Source organism: Sesamum indicum, unplaced genomic scaffold, assembly GCF_000512975.1.
Source record: "Sesamum indicum cultivar Zhongzhi No. 13 unplaced genomic scaffold, S_indicum_v1.0 scaffold00128, whole genome shotgun sequence".
In the NCBI taxonomy this organism is placed as follows: Eukaryota; Viridiplantae; Streptophyta; class Magnoliopsida; order Lamiales; family Pedaliaceae; genus Sesamum; species Sesamum indicum.
In genome coordinates, this window is record NW_011628055.1 from 496,422 (window position 1) to 511,473 (window position 15,052).

General features: G+C 36.3%; 4 protein-coding genes across 5 annotated transcripts in view; all 4 read left to right on the forward strand.

Annotated features, from left to right (window-relative positions):
- The first annotated feature begins 670 nt into the window (after nucleotides 1–670).
- Nucleotides 671–4,783, forward strand: LOC105179262 (probable methyltransferase PMT16). Its single transcript, XM_011102878.2, has 6 exons — nucleotides 671–1,518; nucleotides 3,133–3,343; nucleotides 3,429–3,726; nucleotides 3,814–4,206; nucleotides 4,282–4,359; nucleotides 4,444–4,783. Exons 1-6 carry the CDS (start codon nucleotides 793–795, stop codon nucleotides 4,673–4,675), a joined length of 1,938 nt encoding a protein of 645 aa, XP_011101180.1. The 5' UTR covers nucleotides 671–792; the 3' UTR covers nucleotides 4,676–4,783.
- A 241-nt stretch (nucleotides 4,784–5,024) lies between these two features.
- Nucleotides 5,025–5,899, forward strand: LOC105179263 (stamen-specific protein FIL1). The gene is made up of 2 exons (XM_011102880.2): nucleotides 5,025–5,361; nucleotides 5,696–5,899. The coding sequence occupies exons 1-2, from the start codon at nucleotides 5,079–5,081 to the stop codon at nucleotides 5,701–5,703; spliced, it is 291 nt and encodes a 96-aa protein (XP_011101182.1). The 5' UTR covers nucleotides 5,025–5,078; the 3' UTR covers nucleotides 5,704–5,899.
- Nucleotides 5,900–7,850: 1,951 nt separating this feature from the next.
- LOC105179264 (protein FAR1-RELATED SEQUENCE 5) lies at nucleotides 7,851–12,827 on the forward strand. 2 transcript variants are annotated; one of them, XM_011102882.2, is made up of 7 exons: nucleotides 7,851–8,293; nucleotides 8,839–11,186; nucleotides 11,284–11,436; nucleotides 11,525–11,584; nucleotides 11,690–11,969; nucleotides 12,264–12,364; nucleotides 12,480–12,827. In XM_011102882.2, exons 2-5 carry the CDS (start codon nucleotides 8,853–8,855, stop codon nucleotides 11,765–11,767), a joined length of 2,625 nt encoding a protein of 874 aa, XP_011101184.1. In that variant the 5' UTR covers nucleotides 7,851–8,293; nucleotides 8,839–8,852; the 3' UTR covers nucleotides 11,768–11,969; nucleotides 12,264–12,364; nucleotides 12,480–12,827. The 2 variants fall into 2 exon arrangements, with proteins under 2 accessions (XP_011101184.1, XP_011101183.1); XM_011102881.2 differs by having other exon boundaries at nucleotides 12,264–12,827.
- A 2,013-nt stretch (nucleotides 12,828–14,840) lies between these two features.
- The window catches only part of LOC105179265 (protein IQ-DOMAIN 14), a 3,354-nt gene continuing 3,142 nt past the window's right edge, over nucleotides 14,841–15,052 (forward strand). The window contains exon 1 of the mRNA XM_020691270.1: nucleotides 14,841–14,960. Within this exon, the coding sequence (XP_020546929.1) occupies nucleotides 14,841–14,960 (120 nt within the window). The remainder of the gene's footprint in view (nucleotides 14,961–15,052) is intronic.

Genomic DNA, 15,052 nt, shown 5'->3' on the forward strand with positions numbered 1-15,052 from the left:
TGCAACAATACATATATATATATATATTTTGTTTTCCTTTAAATAGTAAATTAATGTGGTAAGAAAGAATACCACCACCTGTTGCAGAAATTAATGTTACTTTCATAGAAATAAATATTATTTTCCTGTTGCTCTGTCATTTCCCTTTTCTTTCCTATTCATTGTGTCTCATTTTTTATATATTTGAATAAAAAACAAAATTAATATTATAAATTTATCAATTAAGCCGTAAGAATTGATATGAAAATTGTTTATAATTTTTAATTTAAATAATTCAAAAACAAAAATTGTAAAATAAAACACTCTTTTCACCTTATTCCGCAATAAATAAGTGTTTGCAAGCACCTTCGTAACATCACGTACATAAAATTCTTATTCATCTAAAATTATAAGTATATATACGATTATTCAATCTCTCAATAATTAAATAATATATCTGTTTAATTAATATATTAATATAAATAAATAAAAATATAAACTATAAAATATATATATATATATATATATGAGAAAGGAGCATGTAAGAGTTTATTCTTCTCACCTCCCCCAATCCCATTCTTGAAAAACCAAATAATCCCCATCATCACATATCACTCTCCAGATAACCTTATTTAAATATTCACAAACTTCCCCAGATATTTAATTTGTTTTTCCCAAAATAAAATTATGATAATTAATTAATTATAATTTTAGGTTAATCTAAATCAAAACTTGAGCCTTAAGTACTACTTACTACTCGTCTCCCTTCCCAAATCTCTAACAAGAAAGAAGTTGGAGGAGAGAAAATCAAATATGGGGGGTCCAAGCCCACCATACTACACTCCGCTCTCCAAACCCACGCCCGCCTCCGCCTCCTCCTCCGCCGCCAACCACCTCAAGAAACCCAAACTCTACTCGTTGGCCATCCTAACCATCCTCTGCTCCCTCTCCTACCTGTTCGGCGCCTGGCAACACGGCGGCGCCACCACCCCCTCCGCCACCATCCCTTGTTTCTCCGTTCCCCGGAACACCAGCGCCTCCATCACTCAACCTGGCTCCCCCACTGCAACCACCAAACTAGACTTCGCCACCCACCACTCCGCCGCAGTCGATGAAGGCGCCGCCACTCTCGCCTCCTCCACATACCCCCCATGCAGCATTAAGTACAGCGAGTACACCCCCTGTGAGGACCAAAAGAGGTCGCTGAAATTCCCGAGGGATAGGCTTATTTACAGAGAGAGACACTGCCCGGAGAAAAAGGAGCGGCTGAGATGCCGTGTGCCGGCGCCGTACGGGTACAAGAACCCGTTTAAGTGGCCGGTGAGCAGGGATCTGGTGTGGTACGCGAATGTGCCGCACAAGGAGTTGACGGTGGAGAAAGCGGTCCAGAACTGGATTCGATTCGAGGGCGACCGGTTCAGGTTCCCCGGCGGCGGCACCATGTTCCCGAACGGCGCTGATGCTTACATTGATGATATCGGAAAGTTGATTAATCTCAAAGATGGGTCCATTAGGACCGCCATTGATACTGGCTGTGGAGTAAGCTCTCTCTCTCTCTCTCTCCAATTTAATTGTTTCCATTATTTGAAATTTAATTTTCATAATTTTTGTATAATTAATATTTAACAAATTCTCTCTTAAAAAATTTAATTATTTCCATAATTTGATTTATTTTCATTTAATTTTGTATTGTTGTATGCCATTTACTACAATCATTTTAAGCGCAATTAATTTATTTTACTATTTAATTATTTGGTAGTATATTTATTTCGTGAAAATATTTAAGTTATTGAATAAATCAACTTGCCATCTAAAAATACGCAATTTATTTACTTATTTTCAAGTATAAAAATACAGATATTTTGGTAAATGAAAATTTTATTCTTTCCAAAAAAATAAAAAATAGCCCTTGAAATGATTTTAATTTTCAGATCAAAATAAAAAAATGCAGAAAGATAATAAATTAATTTACGTTTTTGTTACAGAACTTGGTTGATCAATTGGGTGTTTGTCCCATGCTTTGTTTGTTTTCTCTTCGATTTCATGTATTTATATTTACCTAAAAGGACGGACTCCAAATTTTAAAAGATATGTTTATGAATGGACATGTTAGGTAATTAAGGACAAGATTTCTTGATTACAGACAATATTTGTGGCATAATGGATAATATAAATGAATTAAAAGTACTATTATTGGAACTTGAAGTGCAAATAATGTACTTCCCATATAGGTTTTTTTTTTAAAAAAAAAAAATTCAAATGGTATAGATCATAACACATTAGTAACAACATAAATGTCGTGCTGATACGACAAAATTATAGCAGATCAATAATAATATTTATGTTGTATTAATACTACATAATTCCTATAAAAAAGATGGCGTTCTTTAACATTTGTACGTACCGGACATAATGTCCAAATTATGACTGAAAAAAAGTTAAGACAAAGTATATTGAAACCCCTTGAAGTTATGCCAAATTACATAAATACCTTATATATTTTGTAAAATTATAGCTACACTCGTTGAAGAGGTGCTAGTATAGTACTTTTTAGAATATGTAATTGCAATTATATTTATAATCTCAATATTTAATTATAATTTTATAAAAAATAAAGGATATTTATAAATTTTGACATAACTTCAGGGTGTCAAGCGCAATTTACCCAAAAAGTTATGTGCTTTGGTATTTTAATTAGTGGAGTAGTCAGAAACTTTACACCAGCTTTCCTTTTTTCTTTTTTTTTTTTGTTTTTTTCTGACAAGAAGTCCATGCACAGAGAGAACCTGGTAGACAACACCTGGCAGGCACCCCCATGCATATTGTCGTTTTGCGTAATAGTAATCCTGAGTTCTATTGTTGCTAAAATTTTCCATTTTCTGCTCTGACATTTGTCTGAATTGGCTACCTAACATCTCAGGGACTTGCAACTCCGAAGATTCTCCTGTAATAACAGAGCTGTCAATGATGCATGTAGTAACAATCTAAGTGATCATACGTAAAACAAAAGACTTTGTACAATGTAACAATCTAAGTGATCATACGTAAAACAAAAGACTTTGTACAATGTATTTACTTTTACAATGTCAAATTTAAGGGATGCGAATGATTTTGGCTCTTGGGATTATTTTTTCTGATATTTTAAGGTTGTAGGTTGCTAGCTGGGGAGCTTATCTATTATCGCGAAATATCCTTCCGATATCATTTGCACCGAGGGATACACATGAAGCTCAAGTGCAATTTGCGTTGGAGCGAGGAGTTCCGGCGTTGATTGGTGTTATTGCCTCGAAGAGGCTTCCGTATCCATCCAGGGCGTTTGACATGGCTCATTGTTCCCGTTGCCTCATTCCATGGGGTCAATATGGTAATCCACGAGATTTTGGTGTTAATTTATTGAAGTTTTCGCTATGATTTTATGAGTTAAGACTTCGGGCCTGATTTTCTTTTAGATGGAGCGTACTTGATTGAAGTCGACCGGATTTTGAGGCCGGGCGGATATTGGATCCTCTCAGGTCCACCGATCCGGTGGAGGAAGTATTGGAGAGGGTGGGAGAGGTCGCGCGAGGATTTGAATGCGGAGCAAATGCAAATTGAGAATGTAACCAAGAGTTTGTGTTGGAAAAAGTTGGTCGAGAAGGACGATATTGCTATATGGCAGAAGCCGGCCAATCATTTGCAGTGCAAAAAATTCCGAAAGGTTTTCAAGCGCCCGCTGTTCTGTAGCAGCCAGGATCCAGATAAAGCTTGGTTTGTCATGCTTATCGGTCTAAATTATCGACGAGCGCAATAAATATCGATCATGTTTTTCACTAATTTGGATCATCTTTTTGGTAGGTACACAAGCTTAGAGACTTGTTTGACCCCCTTGCCTGAAGTCTCCAACAACGAAGAGGTCGCCGGTGGGAAACTAGAGAAATGGCCGAAACGGTTAAACGCCATACCACCGAGGATTAGCAAGGGAACAATAAATGGGGTAACCCCTGACACTTTTCAGCAAGACTTGCAACTATGGAACAGGAGAGTCTCGTATTATAAAACCGTTAACAACCAACTTGGCCAAGCGGGAAGGTACCGCAACATCCTTGACATGAATGCGTTCTTGGGCGGATTTGCTGCTAATTTGGTCGGAGATCCGCTCTGGGTGATGAATGTAGTCCCGGTCGAGGCTAAGATCAACACACTCGGCGTTATCTACGAACGTGGATTGATTGGAACTTATCAGAGCTGGTATGTTATATATCACTTAGCACCATATCAATACCCCTTCCACACAACGGTATCCTATTAATTAATTTTGTGCAGGTGCGAAGCAATGTCAACGTATCCTAGAACTTACGATCTCATTCATGCCGACTCCATTTTTACACTCTACAAAGACAGGTAAAACATCGGTTTTTTCAATGTTTGCTGCATTCAAACATGAGCCAACGATGAACGGTTTTCTTGGATTTTGGTGTTGTATAGGTGTGAAATGGACGATATTATGTTAGAAATGGACAGGATTTTACGGCCCGAAGGGAGTTTGATTATACGGGACGATGTAGATATACTGGTGAAGGTGAAGAGAATTGCAGATGGACTGAACTGGGATAGCCAGATTGTTGATCATGAGGATGGGCCGTTGGAGAGGGAAAAGCTTCTGTTTGCAGTAAAGTTGTATTGGACGGCTCCAGCTACTGCTGATCAACAAGCTTAAGATTCTACGATTATTGCATCCTTTGTCTGTATTTTCTTTCAATATAGTTGTCTGGTTTTCTTGTCACATTGCATTAATTAATTCATTATAGTTTGCTCATTCTTGATACCTCAAAGCACAGATGGGGTGACACACACATCCCAAGTGACTAGTCTTTCTGCAGTGTGTATCATTCAATGGTCTGCATGACTCGGGTGTGTTGCGTAAGAGCCGTTCAAGAATTTTACCTCTAGGATAGGAGCCAAAGCACAAAGGCTGTGACATACACATCCCAATTAGGTCCCTCATGCAAAACGTTAACACATACCTAAACACCCTCTATTTGGCAACTATAAATAGACGGTACGTATTTGGAATCGTCAATCACACAACAAATACAATAGAAGAAAGACGACACTCAACAATGGCAATAACGAAGTCCGTTCTCCCTCTAGTGATGTTGGTTGCGCTGGTGTCTCAGAGCCAACTTATCACTGCCCAGTTTCAGGCTCAAACTTGCTCTTCCTCACTATCAAGCCTCAATGTGTGTGCGCCATTTGCCGTGCCTGGGTCTTCCAGCAGCACCACACCTAGCCCTGAGTGTTGTGGTGCCCTCCAGGCGATCGACCATGACTGTATGTGTAGCACATTGCGGATCGCCTCCCAAATCCCTACCCAGTGCAACCTTCCTCCCCTCAATTGCGGTGGTTAGTCCCCATAAATCCTTTGATGCATATAATTTGCTATACGTTCCTTGTATCTATACATGATTTGTGATTAATTCCATTCGATCAAATATAGTTCGAGAAAGAATTTTCTCAAAATTCACTTGTAAACAATTTTGCAAGTACTATCGTAAATAGGGGGAAATGATAAACAAATAAGTATGTAAATTTAAGAAATTTCACCAAAACAGGAAAATGAATCACGCACTCCCGTGAGGCATCAAGTGGTCTATTATTAAATTTTGTGATCAGACAGCATTTGTTGCTCGTGATTTCCTATTATGTTGTGTTTCTTAATTTCGGTTCTGTATTGCAGGAAACTGAGGTGGGATTGCTGGTAATTGCCAATAATGCTGAAATTCAAGAGTGGTTTTGAGTGTTTGTCTTCCTTTTATCTTTAGGTGTAATCCTGCTGTCTCCTCCTGTCTGCAATATTTTAGGATTTCCAGTGAATGTGTGAGAGGTCAGACAAGACCAAAAATGTTATGAAATAATAAACAGAGATGTCTTTTTTTCTTAATTAACTGTCTAAATTATATTATTAATTGCTTATTTCTGAAAATTTAGTCACAAGTCGCTTAAGTGACTACAATATTGTGAGAAGATTATATTTCTTTATTAAGCTAATATCATTAAACTTACATAATAATATATTGATAGTAAAAAAAATTACTATTGCCTACTATTTTATTAGGTATGGATTAAACTCATGGTAAATAATTATTATTGACCACAATGAAATAAAAATCGATACAAAAATTTAACGTATTTACCATGAAAATTATTTTTGCTATGATTATGAGCCATGCCGAATTTTTTGATATGATTTTTAGTCATGACAAATGTATTAACCACAGCCCCAAAAATTACGACCAACAATTGTTGGTGGGCATGATCGTTGACTTTTTACTACGATTATTAATTTTTAACCATAGCAATTATCTATGAGTAATGTTATATTTCTTGTAGTGAGTATAAAGAAATAGAATAAAATTTACAACGACATCTCTTGAAATTTGATCTAATTACACAAATATATGATTGCATTTATAAACTTATAAATACAGCCCAACCCTTGAAAGGGGCTTCGATGTAATTTACAATCACCATTTCAAGAAACGTATTAATAATTTTGTAAATGATAAGGTAATTTATGTAATTCGATCTAATTAAACTCAATATAATTTGTAGTTCGATGAGCTTTCTAGTTAAGGTTGTGTTCGATTTAATTAGTTAAAGAAATAATAAAATATCATTGAAATTATTAAACTGTTCGAACTCGATTCATGTTTGATCGAATTGAAATTCATCTGAACTCGATAATCTGTGGTGGGACCAGTGAAACATATTTATGTCATAAATAATTATTAATATATTAAAATTAATTTTAAATAATAAATAATATTCGATTCATGTTGGATCGAATTGAAATTCATCTGAACTCGATAATCTGTGGTGGGACCAGTGAAACATATTTATGTCATAAATAATTATTAATATATTAAAATTAATTTTAAATAATAAATAATATTAATATAGTTCAAAATCTATCTTTTTTGCATTTCACTCTTTTTTCTTTAATATTAATATTTCAATATGATATATCATATGATAAAAGTAAAATCTAAAAACAAATTAATAAAGATTAAATACAAGCAATATTGCACAAAATAAATATTCGAAGTTTAAATAATAAAGGATATATTACATTTTGTTATTCAAACTTACTCGTTTTTACACTTTGGTATCTAAAGTACTTTGCCTTTTATAACTATTTTTCTACAAAATTTGTCAAAAAAAATCACATGTAGTGTACATGTGATATTTTAGTGCAAAATCAGCCAAAAAAAAAAAAATATCATATATGTTAAAGTGTAAATTTCACAAAGTTTAGATGGCAATTGATACAAAAAGAAGTTCAGATGCCAAAGTATAAAAATAGATATAGTTCGGATGACAAAATATAATTTACTGAATAATAAAAGTCAATCTACAAATCCCCTTTAGAAAAATATTAAAAAAAAAAAGTCAAGTCATAATAAGACAAATCGTTCAAACCGCTTGTGCCTAACATCTGTTCGAGCAGTTTATTAATCGAACAGTTGGACCGAGCAGTTTATTAATCGAACAGTTGGACCGAGCAGTTCTTAAAAAAATAAATAATTTGTTGACACCTACGAGTTTTTTCTTTTATCCAGCTTATTTTTTTTGGATTCGGACCGTGCTACGGATGAAGTTGGGTTGAATTTTAAATATTGGGTAGGGTTTGATGCTTTTAGCTTCTAACTTTCTTTTAAAACTTAAGTTTAGATACTGAAAAGCAAAAAATTATCTTTGCAATAACTCTTTCTCAACGAAAATTAAGTTATAAACTAAAAACCACTTTTTTTGCAAACACCGGCTTGGTGTTGGAAAATTAGGAGGGACCAAATTAAAGTTAATTAAAATGTTAGAACTAATTTGAAGTTATATTGAAAAATTGGACATGAAGAAGTATTTTGCCCTCAAAATCACGCCCGTAAAGGAGTCAGAGAGCGGGTCCGAATCGTACCCGCGGAATTTCAAACCCACCCACCCAAAAATTTAACACGGGTGGGTTTTATGAGACCGGACGCACTTGAATAATCCGAATCGGAAAACACAGCTACCCTATCCCTTTTTTGCCAAAAAAGTAAAAGAAAAAGAAAAAAGAAAATTCTACTGATTTGCTCTTCACGCCTTTCTCCGGCTCCCGCCACCGCAGCACGATGCATCCAACCTGACGCTACCCTGATCGCCGTCTTCTCTACTCATCTATCTTACACATCCAAAACTATACCACTGCGCAATTTGTTTTATCGGCAGGCTCCGGCGTCCCTTGCAGGAGGTTCGGTATCGACGATGACCACTATTATTGAGGCTTATCTAACACCGAGTAAGTTGTGAATTCCGCCTTTGCTTCTTCACTGCAATAGTCTAGCTGCTTTATGCATTAGGTACACTTCCGAGCTATAATTCAATTGCCAGGCTCCCACCAGTAAGTTCGGTGGTTCCAAATCGTCAACCTTTACGCGGATGGCGTCAATCATCCAGCAATAGTATTTGCCCTATGTGTTTTTTTCCCCCAATTAAACTCTAGATGGCTATTGATGTTTAGTGGGGATGAATTTGTCGGCTTCACAGAGAATAATTTGAGAGAAGAAGATGTTATCTTGTTGGGCCTTTGTTCTTTGATAGAAGATTTTTCCCATTAGAACTCAATTTTTTGAGAGAAGAATATGATTGTGTTTGGGGTTAATTGGTTCTTTCTCTTGCTACGAGTGCCACCTAACATGTTCGTAAAAAAATTATAGGAAACGATATTTAAGGAAGTCACGCTTGTGTTTGACATATGACTCCAAGAATTTGATTCTTCGTTCTCACATTTGTAACCATATCTGGATTTTTATTCAAATAATTATCGCTATCTTGTTTTTGCAGTCGTGTGAAAGGTCATGGATGTAGACGAGGGTGACGTTCTCGTAACTCATGACGAGCATATGGACGTCAGAATGTCAAATAATTTGGACTTGAATGTGGAGCATGAGTGTCGTAGCCCGAAATCATCCAATCCTAAAGGGGTTCATTCCAGTTGTTCGTCAAAACATGAAGTGCTCAAAATTGGTACAGAGTTTGAATCAGATGAGCAAGCATACAGATTTTACAATAAGTATGCTGAGTTGGTAGGGTTCAGTGTAAGAAAGGATTGGGTCAACAGGAGTAAGGTCCATGGTCGGGTGATGTCCAGAAAGTTTACCTGTTCTAGACAAGGTCATCGGAAGAAAGACAAGAGAGATGTTAATGTGAAGAAGCATCGCAAGGAAACGAGAACAGGTTGTTTAGCACACATGGTAGTAACTCGTCAACCTCATGGAAAATATCTTGTCACACAGTTTGAAGCAGAGCACAATCATGAGGATGTAAACCTGACTAAAGCTCAGAAGTTACTGGAATCACCATTATTTGGTAAAGGGAACTCTACTGAGTTTTCTGAAACTGACTCCATGAAGAACAAAGAGATTCATTCAAATCTATCTTTTCAGTTGTTAGGTATACGATTTTGCCCTCCGGATAATTTTGATGACCTTCAAGTAAGTGATGAAGTTTTCTTGAGCTCTGGAAGGACAAGAGATATGAAGGAAGGAGATGCAGCACGTCTTATGTATTATTTCCAGAGGCAACATTTTGAAAATCCTTCATTCTTTTACTCAGTACAACTTGATATTGATGATAAGGTAAGCAACATATTTTGGGCAGATGACAATATGATTGTGGAATATGGCCATTTTGGTGATGTTGTTTGTCTAGATACATCATGCGCAAGGAATGCAAATTCTCGACCTTTTGTGCAGTTTGTCGGACTTAATAACCACAGACAGGCGGTGACTTTTGGTGCTGCTTTTTTATATGATGACAGTGTTAATTCCTTCAAATGGCTAGTGCGAACTTTTGTTGAAGCAATGTCTGGTAAGAAACCTAAATTCATTCTGTCAGATCAGGATGCAACAGTTGTTCAAGCTATTCATGCAGTATTACCGGAAACAAGTCACTGTATATGTGCCTGGCAGATGTATCTGATTGCTCTTAAACATCTTCGCCATGTGGTAAATGAATATGAATCTTTCACCGGTGATTTTAGGAATTGCATCTTTGGTCATGAGCAGGAAGAAGATTTTATTCAGGCATGGGATTCTATGTTGGAGAAACATGGCCTGCGTCATAATGCATGGTTGAGATGGATGTTTAGGGAAAAAGAAAAATGGGCTGTAGCATATGGTAGAAATACCTTCTTCATCGAAAGAAATGGCACGCATCTAGTTGAGCTGATGTCTGATAGACTCAGAAGCTACTTAGGCCCTGACATTGATATGCTTCAGTTTTTCAAGCATTTTGAGAGTGTGGTCAATGAACAAAGGTACAGAGAACTAGAGTCTACACTTGACATGGGAAGACAAGCTCCAGTTTTGATGGCTAATGCAGTTTTATTAAAGTATCCCAGTGAGACTTATACACCAATGGCATTTAAAGTATTTCAGAGAGAATATGAGAAGTGTTTAAATGTTGTCGTGAACAAGTGTGGTGAGCGAGATTCAAGATTTGATTTCAAAGTTAAAACATATGGAAAATCTAGAGAATTTTTGGTCATATATAATTCTCTGGATGGAACTGTCTCTTGCAACTGTATGAAGTTTGAGCATGTGGGTTTCTTGTGCAGCCATGCCTTAAAAGTGCTTGATCATCAGAATATAAAGGTTGTTCCATCTTATTACATCTTGAGGAGATGGACAAAAGATGCAAGGATTTTACCTGTTGGAGAAAGTGACAGTTATCCAGAGGATGACAACAGAAAGATAGTTGCCACTCGTTACAAAGATCTGTGTCGTAATATAATTAAGATATCTGCTAGAGCTGCTGAATCTGATACGGCCTTTGAATTTGCTGCAAGACAACTCAATGAGGTCATGCAAGGGGTTGAAAGAATCTTGCATTTTAACACCTTCGAGGAAGCTAAAGGCACTTGTGCTTCTGATAACGAACTAGCTGATGCTGATCTTGATAGAAATGATTTTGAGGGTCAGGGTGTTGATGTGTTGAAAGGAACTACTGAAACAGAGAATATGGTACCTAATAAAGATCAACTGAATCATTGTGATGATCCAATCCCTGGTGTAAGTGGTGGTCTGGCTGTTCGTCCATCTCCACCTGAGACAGTTCTATCTGTTGCATGTGGCCCTTCTACGTACATTTCATCCCCTAGTCCGACGCCTTCATTGAGTCCACTTACACAGGTTAGATTGGTGAAATTTTAAGATTTCCCATGTAACTGTTTTCTGTATACTATCTATTTTACGAGAGTGTTGACCATATATTGTATTTCTATGGAAGGGCTTATACACCGTTGAAGCAAATCACATGGTTCAAAGCATGTATCAAACTTCTAATTTAGCCATTAACCAACAATCTAATCCTAACATGTATGAGTCACCGAACTTCTACTCTAACCAACATCATTCTCCTAGCCATGCTCAATTCCTACAGGTAAGTTCTTTCCAGCGACCATCACAATGTTTTGCATTCACTACATAAATGCTTTATGTTGTCTAAGCACTGCTCTTGTACTTCACAGGACTCTTTGATTCGTAACCAGTTCCAGGATCCGATGTCAAATGGTACCCAGATGAAGCAGGTAATGTATAATTTGGTAGGGATTAATAAATTAGGCATTACATTTGTTTCTAAAGGGAACATTTTTCTGACTAAATAAAGTTGCTCTCTCATTATGCACGTGCAGGTGATGGATGACAGCCAACACACACATTCTTCATCATTCATGCATTATAATCACAGATACAGAGCTGCAGGTGTTTAGAACATAAATTGAGAGATCTCTCCTAAGCAGGGTCCAACGTTCAATGTATTTAAATGCTGTGGCAGGAGTTTCAGCCATGTTGGATATACAATACAAAAATGAAAAAAGTGACATTCAAGATTTACCCAGTTTTACCTAGTGAGGCATATGAAACTGGTGTATTGCAGACGACAGTCATAGAATGGAATTCAGTATTGACAAGGTTGGTTTTGCAGTCTTCTTGAGAGTGGGAAATGGTTGTTAATTCTCTGGTTGCTATGTGTTACCTTCTGATTTTTTCTTTGTTTTTCCCCGGCTTATTCTTATTCTTCCATCCATATTTTAAGACTTATTCTATATGGGCGGGATTGGGTGGAAGTATAGCCTTTTGCATTATGAGATGTGTCTTCCACTAACCAAAGTGAGGGAGGTCATCTGTCTTTTGTCCTTATGCAATCCGCCACCAAATTGCTTTAATATTTTAGTAAGACTGATTGCTCCGTTTGGGATGTTGCAGAATTAGGAACACTACGTGAGAATTATATTTGACAGAAGGGAATTGTCTGGAGGCATTTTCTTGCGCTCCATCCTCTAGCAAATGTTCAATGGTAACACTAGGTAAGCTAGATTGAGTTATTTTAACAATGCGCTTGAGCAATATGGTTCTCGGGCTACTGCTGGTTCCTTCTGCTATGCATCACATGATTGTAAGCGTATACAACGATGGTGCTAGGGGTGGATTACTTTTATGCATTGTTTGCGATAGCTGCAAGTCAATATGGCACCTCAGAGAATCATCTAAGGGGCACCCATGTCCATTTGTGATTCCTGTCACATTGAAGGCTCAGCAAGAGTGGGCAGTTGTTTATCTCCCATGGGAACACAAAATTTGAAAGATGTAGTACGCCAAAGTTCTCTCAAAAGCGCTGAGGTGATCTGGAACAGTAGACTTAGCAGTTCTATGGTTTGAAACTATAGAAGTGAATATGAAGCACCAAAATGTTTCAAAACTTTTCTCCTTGTAAATACATGCAAGTATTTGGATTATCTCCGATTTATGTCAGCTCTTTCAATTTTTTCTTTTTTTCCCCATTTAATGACTCTTTTAATCTCGCTTCTTATTTGATAGTGAAAAATGTTCTGCCTTTGGACCAGTTTATATGTATGCTTGTTAAGTCTATTATCTGCTTGGATTTAGTCTCACACCCGACCCAAACTAGATACAATTTTGGGTATTATGAGTTATGCACAATAGTTTGGATCCGGGAATAAAGTCAAGCCGGAATGCAGTATTGGTCCTATTTCAACCTTATCCTCTCATGTTAAACTCATTAAATGTTGCAGAGAGAGAGAGAGATCTTTTATTGTGTCGAAGGACTGATCTTGTACAAGATGGAGATAAGAATCAAGGGAGGAAGATTTGCTTTTTTTCCCTATTGCGGGGATGGAGCTTGCTAGTTGATGACTGTTTGGTTTCCATCACTGTCTGCTCTGTTATGCATCTCTCATTTACATAAGTGGGGACCAAAACACAGGTAGTAAGTAAATTTGCATCTAATTTTTCGATTGACGTTAAATGCCCGGGTGAATATCGGCTTGTTCATGCTGCATTCGTTGCCTTGCATAGATTGAACAGATTCTATTTTCTTTTTTTTTAAAGGATATGTGTCAATATCAGTGCATCAGGTGCAGTATTGAACTTATTGTCTGAAATCGTACTTCTTGATGCTAATAATGAACAATTAGTTCCTCCTCTTAATAATGACCGGTAGATGTTTATGATTATCATTTAATACTTGAAGTAAAAGTTTATTCTTGACAGTCTACTCAATTATCAAGTTTGATGCAAATTTATTGTTGCGTTTGTTTGGTGAGTGGAGAAATTGTTTCTACTTTTATGTTTTTGTCAATTATTTCACTGGACTATTATCGAATTTTTCAAATGAAAACAAACACGGGGTATTATGATGTTTCATGGATTTGCTACATCAATTTAGTTAGGTCTTAACAAAACATATTATGCGACTAACAAATCCTTCTATCCTACACGTCCCTACAGAAGTGGCATAATAAATACCAAGTTTACAAGTTGGAATTCTAATTCAAATTCAATTTGATTAAATATAAGTTAATTTATATAATAAATATAATATATTATATTATACTTATTATATTATATTATAATAAATATAAGTTTATTTAATTAAATTTAATTTGATTTACAAGCATAGTATAGAGTCACATGCACAAAAACTGTACAAACTGCCAAATAATGGTACTTTGAAGGGACCAAGATATCAGCAGTCGCAACTGGGAAAAACGAGTTTGGCTTCGTGTTGAAGGGGAGTGGAATCTGTATGTTGTCAGTGCTTCGGAAATAGACCCAGAATAGTTTAATGAAATTTTTAGAATTACATGTTATATATCAATATTACATTATGATATTCCCTCTTTCTTTCTTTCTTTTTTTTTTAAAAAAAATAAAAAATAAAAACAATCAATTAGAGCATAATATATTAAATTATTTTAAACGTTATCAAATATATCAATAATTTCATTGAAATATAAATCACTATATAAGCATATAGACAATCTACTTATTCTATCAAATATATTAACAATTTCATAAAAAATAACAAAATAAGAAATCATAAATAATTATATGTAGACGACAAAATTAATTCAAAATCTCTGCCCAGCAATCACCATAAAGAGTTTTAAAGTCTCAAGTATAAATTCAGAAAATTAATTTTATAATATTAATTACAATATTATTATTATAATCAATTTAAAAAGGTATAAAAAAATATATTTTTTTTATTTTTGTTGGGTTGAGAAAAATAAAAAGATATTGGGAGCAAAGAGAGAGTGTTACCTGTCAATTGTCGCCTACTTTAAAACTCCGGGGTCCCATCTCCCAACCACCAGAACATCACGACAGCGCGTCACTCTCACTCTCCCCTTCCTCCCTCCTCTTCCTTTAAACCTCCCCCTCCCCCATTAACTACTACTGCTACTACACTCTGCCTCTCAGCTCCCCCGTCAAATGCCATCAAAATGCTAAAACCTCCTCTACACTCCCTGTTAATGATAAATGGGTAAGGCCACCAGGTGGTTCCGTTCACTTTTAAGCTCCAAGAAGTCGCCGGATTCCTCGCCGGCCAAGGATAAGGGCAAGAAGAGCAAGTGGGCTTTCTCCAATTCTGCTGATAAGGTTAAGAATCATGTCGAAGAGCCTTTGGCCAGCCCCTACCTTGAGGGACTGGACGCTAACAAGCATGCGATAGCAGTGGCGGGCGCCCCCCC